At 44.8% G+C, this 20403-nt stretch overlaps 1 protein-coding gene across 3 annotated transcripts in view; it reads left to right on the top strand.

Annotated features, from left to right (window-relative positions):
• The first annotated feature begins 3138 nt into the window (after positions 1-3138).
• Positions 3139-20403, top strand: part of PPA1 (inorganic pyrophosphatase 1) — a 132492-nt gene continuing 115227 nt past the window's right edge. Inside the window, exon 1 of one of the 3 annotated variants that reach the window (XM_056530483.1) lies at positions 3139-3229. Coding sequence is in view for 1 of the 3 variants with exons in the window: in XM_056530481.1 (XP_056386456.1) it covers positions 3304-3364 (61 nt within the window). In the remaining 2 variants the exon portion in view is untranslated. The other 2 variants (XM_056530481.1, XM_056530482.1) reach the window with 2 other exon arrangements.

The raw sequence follows: 20403 nt of genomic DNA, 5'->3' as shown, positions 1-20403 counted from the left end.
TTAGAAGGTGATGAGGAAAAAATGAGAATGCAAAAACGAAAAAACCCTGCGTCTTTAAGGGGTTAAGTCCCAGGACGCGAAGGCATACCTGAACGCCCTTGGTCCTGGTGGGGTTAAAGAGCTGTTCTGAAAAAAAGTGCAGCTGCCAGACTCAAGAGATTTTCTTAGCAAAATAAAAACTAGTTCTAACAACTGCTTTACCTGTTGAGGATTGTAGTCCCCTGTAGACAGCTGTCCCTTGTACATAGTTGTCCTCTCTAGATAGCTGCCCCTGTAGGTAGTTGCTCCCTGCAGGTAGACCCCCTGGAGATAGTTGCCCCCTGCAGGTAGACCTACCTGTTCTCTACACACACACCCCATTAAAGGGGTACTCCAGCGCTAAGACATCTTATCCCGTATCCAACGGATACGGTATAAGATGCCTGATCGCGGGGGTCCCTCTACTGGGGAGCCCCGTGATCTTGCACGCAGCACCCCGTTAGAATCAGTCCCCGAAGCACATTCGCTCCGGGTCTGATTACTGGCGATCACGGGGGCCGGGGCATTGTGACGTCACGGCCCCGCCCCCGTGTGACGACATGCTCCTGCAAGCCTATGTGAGGGGGAGGAGTGTGACATCACACGGGGGCAGGGCCGTGACAATGCTCCGGCCCCCGTGATCGCCAATAATCAGACCCGGAGCGAACGTGCTCTGGGGTCTGATTCTAATGGGGTGCAAGATCACAGGGGTCCCCAGTGGCGGGACCCCTGCGATCAGGCATCTTATCCCCTATCCTTTGGATAGGGGATAAGATGTCTTAGCGCCGGAGTACCCCTTTAACATCTGCTCTATGTACACTGGGGGAGATTTATCAATGTTGGTGTAAGGTAGTAAAGATTTTACCCCTGTTTGCTTGGTGTATTGTTTGCACAGGTTCTCAAAATTTACCAAAAAGGTGCAAATGACTTGATACATTTTGTGCTATTATAGAAACCGAGCTGTAGAGATGGATTTAAGCTTTGCGCTTAAGTGGTGTAGGTTTATGCAAAAAAAATAAAAAATAAAAAAATAAATTTCTAAATTTAATTTAATAATAAATACAGCTCCACAGCAAAACGTGGGGTACGGTGCACCAAACAGTAGACTTTGAACTACGGTATGTTCTACTGAAAATTGTGGGGAAAAAAATTGCACAAAAAAATGCAATTGCAAAAAATTTGCTGAGTTATTTAGAACATTGAAGGGGTGTAAATCCAATGATAAATGTCCCACTGTGTTTTGGCTACGGCAGGTTACCGGGGACTCCAGGCAGTCGGGGAAGCTGGCAATGCTCATTTAGTCTATGAAGAATAGGAGCCCAGGGTGGCTCGGTCATCTCCACCACTTGTAATGTCAATAGCAGTGGCATTGGTAGATGCTAGAGATGAGCGAACTCAGTGATTCGATTTGTAACAAACTTCTCGGCTCGGCAGTTGATGACTTTATCCTGCATAAATTAGTTCAGTTTTCAGGTGCTCCGGTGGGCTGAAAAAGGTGGATACAGTCCTAGGAGAGAGTCTCCAGCCCACCGGAGCACCTGAAAGCTGCACTCATTTATGCAGGGTAATGTCAGCAACTGCCGAGCAGAGAAGTTGTGACGAATCGAATCACTGTAACTTCGCTCATCTCTAATAGATGCTGCTGCTTCGCATCATGTGGTCACAGGGCAGGGGTCGCATTAGGGAGGTGTGTGACTTAGGCCAGTAGAGAGAAGGTACATCATAGTGGTACAAATGGGAAAAGCCAATGGCCTTAATTTGTGAGCTATGTCAGCTTCCTGCCACCCAGCTTGTATACATACCTCCAAGGGTCAGTCCTGCAGGACTCCTGCTGTGTAAAAAGAGCAGGAATGCCATTCCCATACAATCGTGCAGAACTCAAGCCCAGCTTAGAAGCTTATATATCTGTAAACCATTTAGGCCAATCACTACACACTAAACTATTGGTTCAGATTTATTTGTACAGCGGTCCCTCAACATACGATGGTAATCCGTTCCAAATGGACCATCGTTTGTTGAAACCATCGTATGTTGAGGGATCCGTGCAATATAAAGTATAGGACAGTGGTCTACAACCTGCGGACCTTCAGATGTTACAAAACTACAACACCCAGCATGCCCGGACAGCCAACGGCTGTCCGGGCATGCTGGCAGTTGTAGTTTTGCAACATCTGGAGGTCCGCAGGTTGAAGACCACTGGTAGATGAAGTTGTACTCACCTGTCCCCGCCGCTCCGGACCGCCACCGCTCGTCACCGCTGCCCTGGATGCCGCCGTCCATCGCTGTCGCCGCGTCCCCGGGGTTTCCCTGACGATCCGGCAAGGCCTCTGCTTCCCCGGCATCCTTGCTCTCCGTCGCTGCCATGACGTCGCTACGCTCGCCGCTCCTATTGGATGACGGGACGGCGTGCTCAGCGACGTGATGAAGAAGATGGAGAACGCAGACAATGCAGGGGATCCCGAAGAGGACGCGCCGGAGCCCCAAGGACAGGTAAGTGATCGTCAGCGGACCACACGGGGCACCGTAAACAGCTATCCGGCGGCAGCTGAAGAAGTCTGCGCTGCCGGATAGCCATTTATGCGATGGCCCCGACATACAAAAGCATTGTATGTTGATGCTGTCTTCACTATGTGATGGCCTCTGAGAGGCCATCGTATGTTGAAATGATGGTATGTCGGGGCCATCGTAGGTCGGGGGGTCACTGTACATTGTTCATCCCTTTAATTAGGGGAAGGAAGGATTAGTGCAGGTGCACAAGCCATAAAAGATTATCTTTATAGGAATAACAGAATATATGAATGGAATGATTAATTCCTCCCACTTTATTTCTTTCCTAGTAGCTAACCTGACCACTAGGGGCAGAAGATTCCTTACCTGGATAGGAGGTCATACAGTTACATTACAAACGCTGTGTGTGAAGTAGTGGCCGCCCACCATGCTAACTCCACGTGGCGCTCACACTAGCACATGACGTCAGGAAAGAGGCGGGATTCGAGCGGTCGCCTGGCAGTGCCCTCATGACGTCACTAATCTTTTAAATTAGAGCGTATTCTAAACCACGCCCATTACTCTAGCTGGCGGCTATTGGCTGTCAGTGCAGGGGGGGGTGTGCTACAAACAATTCTCTTTTGACAGGAGGCCTATTCGAAGCCACGCCCACCGCCTGTGCGGCCAATGGGATAGGAGCCGGGAAGGTGTGTGCGGGGATATGGTACGTACGCGCCGCCCGGCCTGTCCTTACTGTGTCTGACATCAAGCAGGAGCGGACTAGAAAGGAACGGCAGCATGTCATACAGCACCGAGCAGAGGGCCAAGGCCAACAGCCTGGAGTACCGGATCTTCTTCAGTGAGTGCTGAGTACAGCGGAGGGGGTGGATAGGCCTGGAGACTGTATGGGGAGCCGCATCACTCATGTGTAGATCTGTGCGCACGATAGGGATGCATTTGCCCTGATGAATGGGTCACACCTGCTACAGTTGTGTTCATAGTATCATGTTAACATGTGGGCGGAGTGTTCCTGCATAAACTATACAGCATTTAGGACCAACAACATAAAGGGGGAGCTTTATCAAAACCTGTCCAGGGGGGGAAGTTGCTGAGTTGCCCATAGCAACCAATCAGATTGCTTCTTTCATTTTGCAGAGGCCTTGTTAACAATGAAAGAAGCAATCTGATTGGTTGCTATGGGCAACTTTTGATAAATCTCCCTTAAAATGTATAAATGGTTATAGTGATCACCTCAGTGATGCGTCTTCTGGTTAGGGAGAAGCTATGGCAGCTCTGGTGACGTTAATCACAAGGGCTATTAATGCACTGTGTGAATAGGACTCTAATAACTGCATCAAGAACAGATCAGGAACTTTTGGTATTGATCAGCATTATCCACTCCTAGAATATTGCCTGCGCTGCGTACATAAGTATGAAATCTGACCAAAAAGAAAAAAAAAAAGCTTTTTGTTGTCCGTAGCAACCAAGTACAACACAGTTGATTTCGTACACTGCTTTTGAGTAAGAGCTGGGCTGTAGTTGGTTGCTATGAGCAACAAAGGCAGTTTCGCTTTGACAATTTTTATTTCCCACAAGGTATTTAAGAGTTACATAACATTTGTAAACATTAAAATGTACATGTCGCTCTAGGGGAGTGGCCTCCAACCTGCGGACCTCCAGATGTTGCAAAACTACAACTCCCAGCATGCCCGGACAGCCAACGGCTGTCCGGGCATGCTGGGAGTTGTAGTTTTGTAACATCTGGAGGTCCGCAGGTTGGAGGCCACTGCTCTAGGATGTATTCACACATATGTGATCTGCTGCTGATTTCAATATAATCTAAAAGATTGAGCACGGCTTAAAATCTGCAGCAGATCCTGTACGTGCGAATACACCCTTAAAAGCTTTAAACGAAAAACTCAGAGAAATGCTAAAAGTTTTTAATTGGTCAGGGTCTCCGTGCTGAGAGCCATACCGATCAGGAGAACGAGGGGTAGGAGCATGGGATACCTGGACCTTGGCAATCCTTGTCTTGCTGCTCACTGGTTTTCTTTGGGGCGGTATGACAAAGATTGCTGATTGCCATTCTTCCGATCAGTGGGTGTTAAAAAAAAAAAAAAAAATCTTAATCCTTCCAGTACTTATCAGCTGCTGTATAATACAGAGGAAGTTCATTTCTTTTTTTTAATTTCTTTTGTCTGTCCACAGTGCTGTCTGCTGACACCTCTGTCCACAGCAGGATAGTTTGCTAGAAGGGTTTGCTCCTGCTCTGGACAGTTCCTGACATGGACAGGGGTGTCAGCAGGTGTCAAAAAGAAAATAACTTCCTGTGGAGCATACAGCAGCTAAGTACTGGAAGGATTAAGATTTTTAAATGGAAATAATTTACAAACCTGTTGAACTTTCTGGCACCAGTTGATTTAAAAAAATAAAAATAAAAAAAAAGTTTTCCACCGGAGTACCCCTTTAAGTACAGCATTTAGGCAGAACCCTCATTACAGAATAGCAGGCCATATATATGAATTAGACACTTTCATTAAAGGGGTACTCCGATGGAACACTTTTTTTTTTTTTTTTTTTTTTGTGTTCCATCACAGTACCCCTTTAATGAAAGTGCCTATTTCGTATACATTAAATCAACTGGTGGCAGAAGGTTAAACAGATTTGTAAATCACTTCTATTAAAAAATCTTAATCCTTCCAGTACTTATTAGCTGCTGAGTACTACAGAGGAAATTATTTTCTTCTTGGAATACAGTGCTCTCTGCTTAATCACAACCACAGTGCTCTCTAATAAGTACTGGAAGGATTAAGATTTTTTAATAGAAGTGATTTACAAATCTGTTTAACCTTCTGCCACCAGTTGATTTAATGTATACGAAATAGGCACTTTCATTAAAGGGGTACTGTGATGGAACACAAAAAAAAAAAAAAAAGTGTTCCAAAAAGAAAATATCTTCTGTAGTATTCAGCAGCTAAGAAGTACTGAAAGGATTAAGATTTTTTTTTTAATAGAAGTAATTTACAAATCTGTTAACTTTCTTGCAACAGTTGATTTAAAAAAATAAAAATAATAATAATAATTTTCACTGGAGTACCCCTTTTAAGAGCAGATCTTCCACATTTATGGAAATGGTGTGAGCTGTAAATATATATGGATCTCTGTAAGCACATTACTTATCCATGATCTGCTGGATGTACCTTAGCGACACTTTTCAAAATCAGAATTGCAGATTTACTTAAAAGTTCATAGATACCAGTACTGCACCCATGAATACATGTATTCTGACTGCAGGGACAGTTCCTTTACTGCTGGACTGCCAAACTTTAGTTTTCAATTTCCAGCAACACACATGCTCTACTGCCAGTCCATTCACACAGCAGAACAATTGACTCCGTTCTTGTGACTCCGTTCTTGTGACTCCGTTCTTGTGACTCCGTTCTTGTGACTCCGTTCTTGTGACTCCGTTCTTGTGACTCCGTTCTTGTGGAAAGTTGGTGCGTCTTATACGGCGAATACATACACCTATCGGGTCGGTTCTGGTGGCCATCAATGGCCGGGACCCACGGCTAATACAGGACATCACCGATCGCGGTGATGCCCTGTATTAACCCTTCATATGCGGCGACCAAAGGTGACCGCCACGTCTGAAGCGAAAGTGACACTAACCCGGCTGCTGAGTCGGGCTGTTCGGGACCGCCGCGGTGAAATTGCGGCGTCCTGAACAGCTTACAGGACACCGGGAGGGACCTTACCTGCCTCCTCGGTGTCTGCTCCGGGCCGGGATCCCCCGCATGGCCGGCACTCTCCTTCGATGTCGTCGCGCACGCCATCCCGTCATCCAATAGGAGCGGTGTGCGTAGTGATGGATCCCGGGGAAGAAGACGTCCGGAGCGTCGGGGACACCACGGGGACAGTGATGGAGCGACATCCAGAGCAGCGGGGACACGTGAGTATTACCTTTCATTCAGCAGGCACCCCCCCCCCCATGTCGGCGATCTCAGAAAATCGCATGTCAATTCAGACATGCAATTTTTTTGCTATTCCGGGCTGATAGGGTCTCTGGTGACCCGATCACCTGGAAAATAGCGATGATCGGAGCTTTCAGGGACAGCCTCGATCATCTTGAGGGCTAGGAGTGAGGTCGCAGAGCTGCAAACTCCTCCTATCCCCTGCCATTGATCAGAACTGATTCTGACCAATGGCAGAGCAGGACAGTGGCGGTCACCTTTGGTCGCACCCCCCTGGAAGTCGAGGGGCTCGTGGGAAGAAGATGGAGGCCGGTACCTGCAGGAGAAGATGCCTGGAGATCCCCAATCGTCGCTGGAGACTGCTGGATCCTGGGTCAGGTAGGAAAACTACAGTGGGGGGGATTGAAAGTGAAAGTAAAGTGATCTTTACTGTGGCAACCAATAGGAAGGCCAAACTGCAACTCCCAGCATGCCCAGACAGCCAAAGGCTGTCTGGGCATGCTGGGAGTTGTAGTTTTGCAACATCTGGAGGGTCACAGTTTGGAGACCCCTGTTAAAGTGGTGCCCAAACGGTAGCCCTCCAGATGTTGCCAAACTACAACTCTCAGCATGACTGGACTGCCCAGGCATGCTGGGAGTTGTAGTTCTATAACATCTGTCCCTTCAGATTTAGCAATTTTCATGAACTTTTTGAAAATTGCTGCTCTACTTTGAAGCCCTCTAATTTTTTCAAAAAGCTAAAATATGTCCATTTTATGATGCCAACATAAAGTGGACATATTGTATTTGTGAATAAAAATAACATTTATTTGGAATATCCATTTTCCTAAGTAGAGAGCTTCAAAGTTAGAAAAATGATAAATTTTCATGAAATTTGGGGATTTTTCACCAAAAAAGGATGCAAGTAACGCCAAAAATTTACCACCAAAATAAAGTGGAAAGTGTCACGAAAAAACTCTCAGAATCAGAATATTCGATAAAAGCGTTTTCACGTTATTAATTCGTAAATCGACGGTGGTCAGAATTGCGAAAAAGGGCTCAGTCCTTAAGGTGAAAAAGGGCTGCGTCCTTAAGGGGTTAAGCACAAATAAAACATAGAAAACTTCATTTTTTTTTTTTTTTAAATAATAAAGTATATTACAAATATTTTTTTATTTACCATAAGGAGTGCAATCATAGGCGTGCGCAGCCTATTGCATTAGGGTGTGCACCCTAAAGCACAAACTCACGCCGCGCGCGTGCATATATGTATATATACGCACACATACACACAGTTAGTATAGTTCCCCCACATTAGGTGCAGTATACGTCCCCCCACATTAGGTTGGCAGTACAGTCCCCCCACATTAGGTTGGCAGTACAGTTCCCCCACATTAGGTTGGCAGTACAGTTCCCCCACATTAGGTTGGCAGTACAGTTCCCCCACATTAGGTTGGCAGTACAGTTCCCCCACATTAGGTGCCACCTAATGTGGGGGAACTGTACTGCACCTAATGTGGGGGAACTGTACTGCACCTAATGTGGGGGAACTGTACTGCACCTAATGTGGGGGAACTGTACTGCACCTAATGCGGGGGAACTGTACTGCACCTAATGCGGGGGAACTGTACTGCACCTAATGCGGGGGAACTGTACTGCACCTAATGCGGGGGAACTGTACTGCACCTAATGCGGGGGAACTGTACTGCACCAGTACAGTTCCCCCACATTAGGTGCAGTACAGTTCCCCCACATTAGGTGCAGTACAGTTCCCCCACATTAGGTGCAGTATAGTTCCCCCACATTAGGTGCAGTATAGTTCCCCCACATTAGGTGCAGTATAGTTCCCCCACATTAGGTGCAGTATAGTTCCCCCACATTAGGTGCAGTATAGTTCCCCCCACATTAGGTGCAGTATAGTTTCCCCCCACATTAGGTGCAGCATAGTTTCCCCCACATTAGGTGCAGCATAGTTTCCCCCACATTAGGTGCAGCATAGTTTCCCCCACATTAGGTGCAGCATAGTTTCCCCCACATTAGGTGCAGCATAGTTTCCCCCACATTAGGTGCAGCATAGTTTCCCCCACATTAGGTGCAGCATAGTTTCCCCCACATTAGGTGCAGCATAGTTTCCCCCACATTAGGTGCAGCATAGTTTCCCCCACATTAGGTGCAGCATAGTTTCCCCCACATTAGGTGCAGCATAGTTTCCCCCACATTAGGTGCAGCATAGTTTCCCCCACATTAGGTGCAGCATAGTTTCCCCCACATTAGGTGCAGCATAGTTTCCCCCACATTAGGTGCAGCATAGTTTCCCCCACATTAGGTGCAGCATAGTTTCCCCCACATTAGGTGCAGCATAGTTTCCCCCACATTAGGTGCAGCATAGTTTCCCCCACATTAGGTGCAGCATAGTTTCCCCCACATTAGGTGCAGCATAGTTTCCCCCACATTAGGTGCAGCATAGTTTCCCCCACATTAGGTGCAGCATAGTTTCCCCCACATTAGGTGCAGCATAGTTTCCCCCACATTAGGTGCAGCATAGTTTCCCCCACATTAGGTGCAGCATAGTTTCCCCCACATTAGGTGCAGCATAGTTTCCCCCACATTAGGTGCAGCATAGTTTCCCCCACATTAGGTGCAGCATAGTTTCCCCCACATTAGGTGCAGCATAGTTTCCCCCACATTAGGTGCAGCATAGTTTCCCCCACATTAGGTGCAGCATAGTTTCCCCCACATTAGGTGCAGCATAGTTTCCCCCACATTAGGTGCAGCATAGTTTCCCCCACATTAGGTGCAGCATAGTTTCCCCCACATTAGGTGCAGCATAGTTTCCCCCACATTAGGTGCAGCATAGTTTCCCCCACATTAGGTGCAGCATAGTTTCCCCCACATTAGGTGCAGCATAGTTTCCCCCACATTAGGTGCAGCATAGTTTCCCCCACATTAGGTGCAGCATAGTTTCCCCCACATTAGGTGCAGCATAGTTTCCCCCACATTAGGTGCAGCATAGTTTCCCCCACATTAGGTGCAGCATAGTTTCCCCCACATTAGGTGCAGCATAGTTTCCCCCACATTAGGTGCAGCATAGTTTCCCCCACATTAGGTGCAGCATAGTTTCCCCCACATTAGGTGCAGCATAGTTTCCCCCACATTAGGTGCAGCATAGTTTCCCCCACATTAGGTGCAGCATAGTTTCCCCCACATTAGGTGCAGCATAGTTTCCCCCACATTAGGTGCAGCATAGTTTCCCCCACATTAGGTGCAGCATAGTTTCCCCCACATTAGGTGCAGCATAGTTTCCCCCACATTAGGTGCAGCATAGTTTCCCCCACATTAGGTGCAGCATAGTTTCCCCCACATTAGGTGCAGCATAGTTTCCCCCACATTAGGTGCAGCATAGTTTCCCCCACATTAGGTGCAGCATAGTTTCCCCCACATTAGGTGCAGCATACCTTTTCCCCCACATTAGGTGCAGCATACCTTTTCCCCCACATTAGGTGCAGCATACCTTTTCCCCCACATTAGGTGCAGCATACCTTTTCCCCCACATTAGGTGCAGCATACCTTTTCCCCCACATTAGGTGCAGCATACCTTTTCCCCCACATTAGGTGCAGCATACCTTTTCCCCCACATTAGGTGCAGCATACCTTTTCCCCCACATTAGGTGCAGCATACCGTTTCCCCCCACATTAGGTGCAGCATACCGTTTCCCCCCACATTAGGTGCAGCATACTTTTCCCCCACATTAGGTGCAGTATAGTTTCCTCCTCATAGTTTCCCCCACACCAGCTCGTGTTGGTCACTTACCATTCCGGCCGGCGCGTGCATCCTCTTCCTTCCTTCCTTCTCCGCTCCTCTGTTGCTATGGACGCACGCACGGGACGTCAATGACGTCCCTGCGTGCGCTACTTCCCGGCGGCCCCTGTGTTTTGAAAGTTAACACGGGGGCCACTGTAGAAAGGTAACCGGGACATCCTTGTGTCCCGAAAAGATCTTTCGGGACACAGGGATGTCCCGAATGTGACGGGGGGGTCCTCTGCGGGCTGCTCATGGTGGCCTCGGATGCCTCCCTGGGCTTGATTAGGGTGTGCCTGGGCACACCCGGCACACCCCGTGCGCACGCCTATGAGTGCAATAGCAAAAATTAGTTTTAATGAGGGTGACCATTTAAAAAAAACAAATAAATAAATACATAAAGCAATAAATATATACACATACTTGTCCAAGGGACTATAGCGGAACACTCTACTTGTCCCTCAAGAAAATCCACTTGTCCTGGTAGATAAAATAGTACGTAAATAAAGTCTTTATTAGTTTCTGCACTTTTGCTTTTTCCTCCTCACCCTATAATAGCCATAACTTTTATTTTTCCATCTACAGACTTGCGGGGCCATGTATACTTTGTAATGACACCTTTCATTTTTCCATAACTCATGCTCTGAAACAGAAAAATATTTGTAAGGTGAAACTGAAAAAGATGCAAATTTTGGGGTTTTCTTTTTTTCGCCATTCACCTTGCATATTATTTTGATACTTTAGGTCGGCCTGATTACACCAATAGCAAATGTTTAGTTTCCATCATGTTTAAATTTTTTTTTTACTTTTTAATAAAAAAAAAAAAATAATTCCTGATCCCTATATTTTTATTTTTCTGTATACTGGTCTGTATGAGGGCTAATTTTTTGGGCCGTAATATGCTGTTTGTATCGGTACCATTTTGGTATTTATCAGACTTTTTGAAAACTTTTTTTATTTCATTTTTTTTCTTGGATATTATGTTATAAACATAAAAAATGCAATTCTGTGTTTATTTTTTTAATTTATTTTTTACATTAACGCATTCACCGTACAGGATATAAAATGTTGTTGTTTAATAGTTCGGACAATTACACACGTGCCAATACCAAATATGTTTATTTTTATTATGTTTTACATATTTTTATGTGGAAAAGGGGGGTGGGGGTGATAGGAACTTTTACTATGGAAGGGGTTAATGGGTGTTTTTAAACTTTTATTAAACTTTTATTATTTTTTTTAAATACACTTTTTTAGGAGGAATAATTTAGATTCCTCATACAGATCAATGCTGTTCTATTGAACTCCATTGATCTGTGTTCATTTGGTTGAGCCTGTTCAAGGCAGGCTCAATCAAATGCAGATCTATGGAGGAAGCCATAAATGCAGAGGTAAGCCCTCAGGCCACCTCCACAGGGCATCACCCCCCCGCTAGACCACCGGGATGGTTTAAAGATCCCTTTAGACAGCAGTGATCTAAAGGCTTAATAGCCGGCCGCGGCTATTAGCAGCGGCCCATGGCTACTGAAATCAGCCGGGGGCCGCCGTGTATGGAGGGGGCACGAGTCAGGAGCCAGCTCCATACACCCTGAGCGCCGATGTGAGGTGCAGACTTGCGTCCCATGCAAGTCTACGTCCGCTCCTGCACCTCACGCCGCATTAAAAAAATGGTCCAATCCTGTTTGCCCGATACAGGGCTAAAGCTACGTGTCCCGAGTGTCGAGCGATAGGATTTTCACATCCCTGTCGCAGCTCAGACTTCTGTTGCTCAAAATCTGACCTGCACGTAAATACATGTGCTTAGAATGTTGTGACAAGCTTTCAGTAACAAATCTTGGCGCACCCCCTAAAGGGAATTATATAGAGTACTTTCATTATCAGTTCTCTGGGGAGACTCTGTTCTCTGTTTTGGAGATGACAGGGGACCCAGATGCCTTGCGATCAGATGCTTATACCCTATCATGAGTTTTATTAAGGGGGTACTCCCGTGGAAAACTTTATATTTTTTTAAAATCAATTGGTGCCAGAAAGTTAAACAGATTTGTAAATCCCTTCTATTAAAAAATCTTAATCCTTCCAGTACTTTTTAGGAGCTGTATGCTAAAGAGTAATCCAGAAAAGAAATGCATTTCCTCTGATTTCATGACCACAGTGCTCTCTGCTGACCTCTGCTGTCCATTTTAGGAACTGTCCGGAGCAGCATATGTTTGCTAGGAGGATTTTCTCCTGCTCTGGACAGTTCCTAAAATGGACAGCAGAGGTCAGCAGAAAGCACTGTGGTCATGACATCAGAGGAAATGCATTTCTCTTTTGGATTTCTCTTTAGTATACAGCCCCTAAAAAGTACTGGAAGGATTAAGATTTTTTAATATAAGTAATTTACAAAAGGACGTATGAGTACCTCCTTTGTCCTGCTCCCGTGATATAACGCGGGGTCCCATGGTGACCCCCACATCATATCACGGCGGGCCCAGCGTCATAGTGAAGCCGGGACCCGCCGCTAATAGCGCGCGGCACTGATCGCGGTGCCGCGCGCTATTAACTCTTTAGCCGTGCGCTCAAAGCTGAGCCACGCGGCTAAAAGTGAAAGTAAAAAGTGCCGGTTAGCTCAGGGAGCTGTTCGGGATCGCTGCGGTGAAATCGCGGCATCCAGAACAGCTGTACTACAGGAGGAAGGTCTCTTACCTTCCTTCCTGCAGTCCGATCGCCGATTGAATGCTTCAAGCCTGAGATCCAGGCTTGAGCAATCAATCGCCGAAAACACTGATCAATGCATCCCTATGGAGATGCAGTGAACACTGTTAAAGATCAGTAAATGCAATGATATAGCCCCCTATGGGGGCTATAATATTGCAAAAGAAGAGTGTAAAAAAATCATTAACCCTTTGATCCCTTCTCCTAATAAAAGTTTGAATCACCTGGCATTTCCAATAATAAAAAGTAACAGTGTAAATAACAACAAAAATAAACATACTGTATATGTGGTCTCGCCGCGTGCGGAAATGTCCAAATGAAAAAAATATACCGCTAATTAAACCGCACGGTCAATGGCGTATGCGCAAAAAAATTCCAAAGTCCAAAATAGCGTATTTTTGCTCACTTTTTTATATCATGAAAAGATGAATAAAAAGCGATCAAAAAGCCAGATCAATGCATAAATGGTATTGACGAAAACTTCAGATCACGGCGCAAAAAATTTACTCTCATAGCGCCCTGAACACGGAAAAATAAAAAAGTTATAGGGGTCAGAAGATGACAATTTTAAACGTATAAATTTTCCTGCATGTAGTTATGATTTTTTTTTTCTGAAGTAATACAAAATCAAACCTATACAAGTAGGGTATGATTTTAACTGTATGGACCTAGAGAATAAAGGTGTAATTTTTACCGAACAATGTACTACGTAGAAACGGAAGCCCCCAAAAGTTACAAAATGGCTGTATTTTTTTCAATTTTGTCGCACAATGACTTTTCCCGTTTCGCCGTAGATTTTTGTGTAAAATGACTGATATCATTACAAAGTAGAATTGTTGGCGCAAAAAATAAGCCATAATACAGATTTTTACGTACAAAATTTAGAGTTATGATTTTTTTTAAAGGTAAGGAGGAAAAAACGAAAGAGCAAAAACCGAAAAACGCCCGGTCCTTAAGGGGTTAAGCAGAGAGAGCACTTTAACAACTTCTACTGGTACACTTTTCAACCGTATGATCTTTATCGCACCTTCTGGCCTCAATTTTTAATAATAATGGACATTTGTTGCATGAATGTGGTGAGCAGTGCAAAGTTTAGTTTTTTGGTGTGTGAAAATCTTGTATTCCTGTGCAAATCCCTTCTATGTTTCCATCGGGAGCATAAACTTTTATTGAGAAACTTGTTTGTAGGTCATGGGTCGCTTGCAGCTACATGTGCTGCTTCTGTTCTGGAATTTCACAGCGATCTGAATTCTCTGTACATAGGCCAACATATGAAGAGATGATGCAATTATTGACGAGCTGAAGATCAATAGTGAATGTAATTGAGATAAAATCTCTATTATGACCATAATTAATTTGCTTAGAATGTTTAAAGCAATACTTGGGTGGGGAGGGGGTGAGGAGGAGAGATGTAATTGGGGCTGGTGGATAAAGAAGTGGCTTCTGGTGGGAAGTTAAAGGGGTATTCCTGCCAAAGACATCTTATCCCCTATCCAAAGGATTCAGGGATAAGATGTCTGATCGCAGAGGGCTCGCCACTGGGACCCCCAAGATCTCCGGGCAGCACCCGCATTCTATACTCGGCTGATGCTCCAGTCTTTGCAGTTACGCCCCCTCCCATAGACATGAATGGAGGGGGCGTGCTGTGACGTCACGAGGGGGCATGGCGTGATGTCACGTCTCCAGTCCCGTAAACAGAGGTTTCCGAGACTGGAGCAGCAGCACGGCATAGAATGCGGGTGCTGGCCAGAGATCACGGGAGTCCCGCCTTTAAATAGGTGATAAGAAATATTTGGCCGGAATAACCCTTTAAGAGCAATGGACAAGGAGATCCTTATCCATTGTCTATCAGCTCTTGCTGCAGGCACCCAGATGAGGTGTTGTGAGAACATATACAAATTATATACATATACAAATTAGCCTGTATGGGGACATCTAGTGGCCGGAATTATAACGGCTAAATATAAGGTAAAAAACAAGAGTTTTAAAAGACATATACAGTATTAGAGAGAGTTTTAGAATTGCTATATCTGCAACATATCAATATTTTATAAGTCTGTATAGAAAGAACCCAACCGGCACCAGAAAGCCTTTGAAATAATCAGAGCAATGTCCAAAGCCCGACCAGGTGTGTCGGCAAGAGTGGAGGTGCTAACAAGGTGTAAAGCTATATGTAGTATACAGGTAATAGAAAAAAAATAATGTTGCAATCCCCACAAAACACCATGGGAGGTTTTCAAATCCGGGTTTATTCGTGAATATGAAGTGCTATACAGTCAAAGCAGGTTGGAGGAAAGGGAGGGGAGCAGACATCATCTCTGTGGAGCTGATGTCTGCTTCCCACCAACCTGCTTTGACTGTATAGCACTTCGTATTCACGAATAAACCCCGATTTGAAAACCTCCATGCTGTGTTTTGTGGGGATTGCAACGTTATTTTTTTTCTATTACCTGTATACTACATATAGCTTTACACCTTGTTAGCACCTCCACTCTTGCCGACGCACCTGGTCAGGCTTTGGACATTGCTCTGATTATTTCTAAGGCTTTCTGGTGCCGGTTGGCTTGTTTCTATACAGAAGTATATCTGTAGACCCTCCCAACTTCAATTGCAGAATAGTTGGTCAGCTTCGCACACAAATAGAGGGCCCAAGATATAGATTAGGGTCATGGTTTGGTTACAACTGAAAGGGGAGAATTTTTTTGCAGGTTAGTTTTATGGGCCAGTTTGTGGAGGATCCAGTAAGGAGTGATGCTCTACTGGATCAGATGGTTGGGAATGTAACTATCTGTGAATAGTTACCACAATACAGTTACTTTATGAAAATTCATATTCCTAAATCTTTCATACCCATTTATCATCTGACACATTGTCAAAATGCCGCTCATCACTTTATATACACAGACAGAAATTCTGCACTGAAGCGTACATTTTAATTAAGAAAAGGCATGAAAATTAGTTTTTGGCTAAAAGCCTGACGCAAGCCAAAAAAATTACACGCCTCATTCATTTATGCATTGGCTTATACACTTCTGGGTTTAAGCTGGAATGAAAAGGGGAAAAAAAAAACACTGCTTATTAAAATACCAGGATTCCACATTTTGAAAAGCAGAATTATTGTTGCCTGACCAGATTTTGTGTCTGTATATGTGAGTGCTAGAACTCTGCCTGCTGTGAGCATTTGACTATACATTTTCACAAGAACTCGGCTTGTCTTACCCTATGTGCTGCTTTAGTGCTCCAAAAAATTTGTCTTTTTACTCCGAGGGTAGCGACTTGAGTATCTTTTTGGCAAACTCCATACCCCTTTGTGTGGGTTACGGGTAAAGACCTCACAATCTCTTAGAATACACTCACTGGTTTAGGCAACTGCCAAATTCATAGCAACACACTTGGTCCACCTTTTTGGTAAGCCTTATCACACAAGTCTACTGTTGCCTTTTCCACACAGGCCTAAAGGGGTATTCCAGGATAAACAGTTTTGTAAATTACTTCTATTAAAAAATCTTAATCCTTACAATAATTATCAGCTGCTGAAGTTGAGTTGTTCCTTTCTGTCTGGCAACAGTGCTCTCTTCTGACATCTCTGCTTTTCTCGGAACTGCACAGAGTATAAGAGATTTGTTATGGGGATTTGCTTCTACTCTGGACAGATCACGAGACAGGTGTCATCAGGGAGCACTTAGACACAAAAGAACAACTCAACTTCAGCAGCTCATAAGTACTGAAAGGATTAAGATTTTTTAATAGAAGTAATTTGCAAATCTGTTTAACTTTCTGGGGCCAGTTGATATATATTTTCCTGAATAACCCCTTTTTAAAGGGGTACTCTGCCCCTAAACATCTTATGCCATATCTAAAGGATAGGGGATATGTCTAATTGTGGGGTCCAGCTGCTGGGACTCCCCGTGATCTCCGTCACAGCACCCCAATCATCCGATGCACAGAGCGAACCGTGCTCCGTGCCGGATGATGGGCGACCACAGCCATCAGGCCCCCTCCATTCTAGTCTATGGGAGGGGGTGTGACAACTATGTACGAGCCACAACACCCCATCCTGTAGACATGATGGAGGGGAGCGTGGCGGGACATCATAACCTCAGAAGCTCAAGCTTCCGTATTCTGAACACCATGGTGCTGTGCCGGAGATCGTGGAGGGTCCCAGCGGCCGGACCCCCAGCGATCAGACATCTTATCCCCTATCCTTTGGATAGGGGAAAAAGTGTGAAGGGGCAGAGTACCCCTTTTAAGAGCTAAAAGTATATGCAGCTCCCACTTAAGCCTCCTCTAGCTCAGACTAGATTCTTGGGTTTGAAAAAAAACTATCAAACAAACAATGACTATGGGGGAAATGTTAACATTTGTCTTTGTAAATAACATTCGTTTTACCCCTCTGGGCATACCTGGTGTACTTCCCCCCCCCCCCCCCCAATCTATCAAAGAGGTGCACGTTCTTCATAATGAGATGTAGGTACATTTTGAAGTGCTGTTCAGGCCTGATGTAAGCTAGCACAAAACCTTGATAATTTGAAAAAGTCGATAAATCACTGACCACTGCAACAAAACTAACCATGCCACACTACATTCCAGTAGTTTTTTTTTTGTTTTTTTAAATGCATCTAAATGAGTTGTGCACAATATTTGCTAATTTTCCACCTATTGCGAATGAAACAAATAATTCCACAATATGGCTCTTGTCATGATCTAGCCTGAGCTAGAGTCTTCAGTAATAAAACCTATACCTGATACGGCCAGGCTACTAAAGAGCTTCCCTACAAGGAGGTCTAAGATGTCCTAAGCTGGGAAAAGCTTTAGAAGCGAATATTCCGGGAGGAATTCTGTTTTCCATGCACAGTGAATAGTAGCTACAAAGAACATATCTGACTATGGAGGACCCCGCATGTCCGTGCTGTACTTGGGCAACTCATTGATCCATTTCTTCTGTGATGCTGTAGGGATTTAACCCCTGCTGCAGGCTTCCCTGAGAAATTGTATCTGCCCGCTGGTGAGACACACTGTGATGTGCTTCTCACCAAGGAATGACTCAAACGTGTAAAACTCAAAAACTAGATGTGTGCGTTAATATTTAAAGACACCCTGATACTTCCTATGAATTTTTTTTTTGTTTAAGTAATTTTTTATTTTTCTTGCATGTTAGTTGTACTGATTTATAGCAATCCCCAGTGAACGTCATTGTATCATTAGCTGCAAGGCTTTTGTGTATGTTCAGTTTTTTTTTTCTTTTATCTCATTATTTTTCTTATTTCCCCTCGAGCTATATTTTCTCGCAGCATGGTTGTGACAAGTCACTAGAGATGAGCGAACTTACAGTAAATTCGATTCGCCACGAACTTCTCAGCTCGGCGGTTGCTGACTTTTCCTGCATAAATTAGTTCAGCTTTCCCATGCTCCGGTGGGGTGGAAAAGGTGGATACAGTCCTAGGAAAGAGTCTCCTAGGACTGTATCCACCTTTTCCAGCCCACAGGAGCACCTGAAAGCTGAACTAATTTATGCAGGAAAAGTCAGCAACCGCCGAGCCGAGAAGTTCGTGACGAATCAAACTTACTGTAAGTTCGCTCATCTCTACAAGTCACCCAGCAGTCAGATGATCCCTGGGACCTAAGCATATTCAGTGTGCATATGAGCGCTCTGTACAAAGTATTCAGCAAGGCAGGAAAGATCAAATAATGTTTCTACCTTCTGGGTGCCTGGCTGTGTGACAGTCAGGCACCTGACCCTCTGCGATCTTCCACACAGTCATTATTGTAGAGCGCTGTAAAAACATATTGGCAGTCATTAAGGGGTTAAATCTCTTGATATGCTGGCTTGAGGAAGCTCTGTAAAGCGTGAAAGTCTGTCCCCTGCCTCCACTGCTGCATTTACCTGTCACCTTAGAGATGCTTGAATAAAGCTACTTTGGAGGGTGAGTGCAGTCCTGTCTTGTTTGTGCATCACTACATTGATATTCATGTGGGCATTGCACCTCCGATACCAACTCCATATCGGGTGATCCTGTTGCGTCCCTCCGTTACCTGAGAAGACACTGCCCTAGTCCCTGGCCACGGTTTCCTCTTTTGCACATATTTAGATCAACAGTATTTACTGTGGAGACTTTTTGGATCAACAATATTGTCCCTTGTGGATGATGAAACTCAGGAGCATCAGCTTCCTGTGACGGCTATTTCTAGCTGTATTACCTTTAATACTTCAGCACCATGGTTAACGGTACTGAACACGTTACATAACTGAGCTTTATCTGTACTTGCCCTGGTTCTCTGAATATCCTCAGGGTGTGGGGAAAGAAAAATGACAGCTGCTACAGGCGCTTCTCCATGTCAGTTCTTGTATTAGTAAAGAACTGAGGGGAACTCAAACAAGGAAGCCTTATTGGCCCAAAATAAGAAAAAGGCAAAAACTAAATAGTGACACGATAGTATCAGACAATGCGTTTTGAGGGGCAGGAACCATTCTTAATCAGGTTATGTGGACCCGTACATCCAATGGGCTCCTTATATGTGCAGAAAGACCGTGAAAGTTAAAACATGGTTTTTTTTGGGTTTTTTTTTATTTTTTTTAAATACGAATTTATTAATGTTTTCACAGCGAAGTACAACTAGGGCAGTGTAATTAGGCACCAAGCGACACAACATAAGTCCTATAAACAGCATTAAGCAAGAACAGTACTGTATGAATCACATTAAGTAAAATCACAGATAAACACATAGATGATAGTGTGAGAGATGCCATATTATCATTCGATCAGTTTCAGAAAGAAGGTAATCATTCGCATCAACAGTATGTTCCCTCGGGAGTTGCAATTCTAGCGGAGGGACTAAAGTGTGTTAGTCTGTCTGCAACAGATATACCAAGACATAATGCGTCTGTCTCCGGTACATGAGAGGTCAACAAAGCACTTGTTAAAATGAAAGGAAAAGCGGTAAAGATGGGGAAATAGAAAGAAAAGAGAAAAAGGCAAGGGGGGAAGAAAGGAATAGATCAACAGTCAAGGAGTACCTACCCTGCGTCACAGCACATCGCCCGGAGACCCTGAGCACCTCAAGCATGAACACAGACATCAAATCTTAGCAGAGAGCCTTAGAGGTCAGATCCATGTATAGTCGTAAACTCGTCCGAGGACATAAATTCTAACCAAGGTCACCATATGGACGTGAATTTATCTAATTGACCTCGTGAGTCCGCAACTAATTCCTCCATCCTATGGAGGTATGAAACCTCCAGAAGCCAGGATGAGATGGAGGGGGGGGGGGGGTTGATGATTTCCACAAACGTGAGATCACCGTTCTAGCAGCCAAGAGCAGAAAATTGAGCAGTCGGACCGAGGTCCGTGGTATGGTGGGTGGGAAGATAGATAAGAGGAGAATTTTGGCCGACTTGGGAATGGGCGTTTTCAATACCTTTTCAGCAATGTCTAATAGCTGTGACCAGAAGGGACT

This window comes from Hyla sarda, chromosome 7 (assembly GCF_029499605.1).
Source record: "Hyla sarda isolate aHylSar1 chromosome 7, aHylSar1.hap1, whole genome shotgun sequence".
Taxonomy (NCBI): Eukaryota; Metazoa; Chordata; class Amphibia; order Anura; family Hylidae; genus Hyla; species Hyla sarda.
This window is presented reverse-complemented; position numbering and strand designations above follow the sequence as displayed.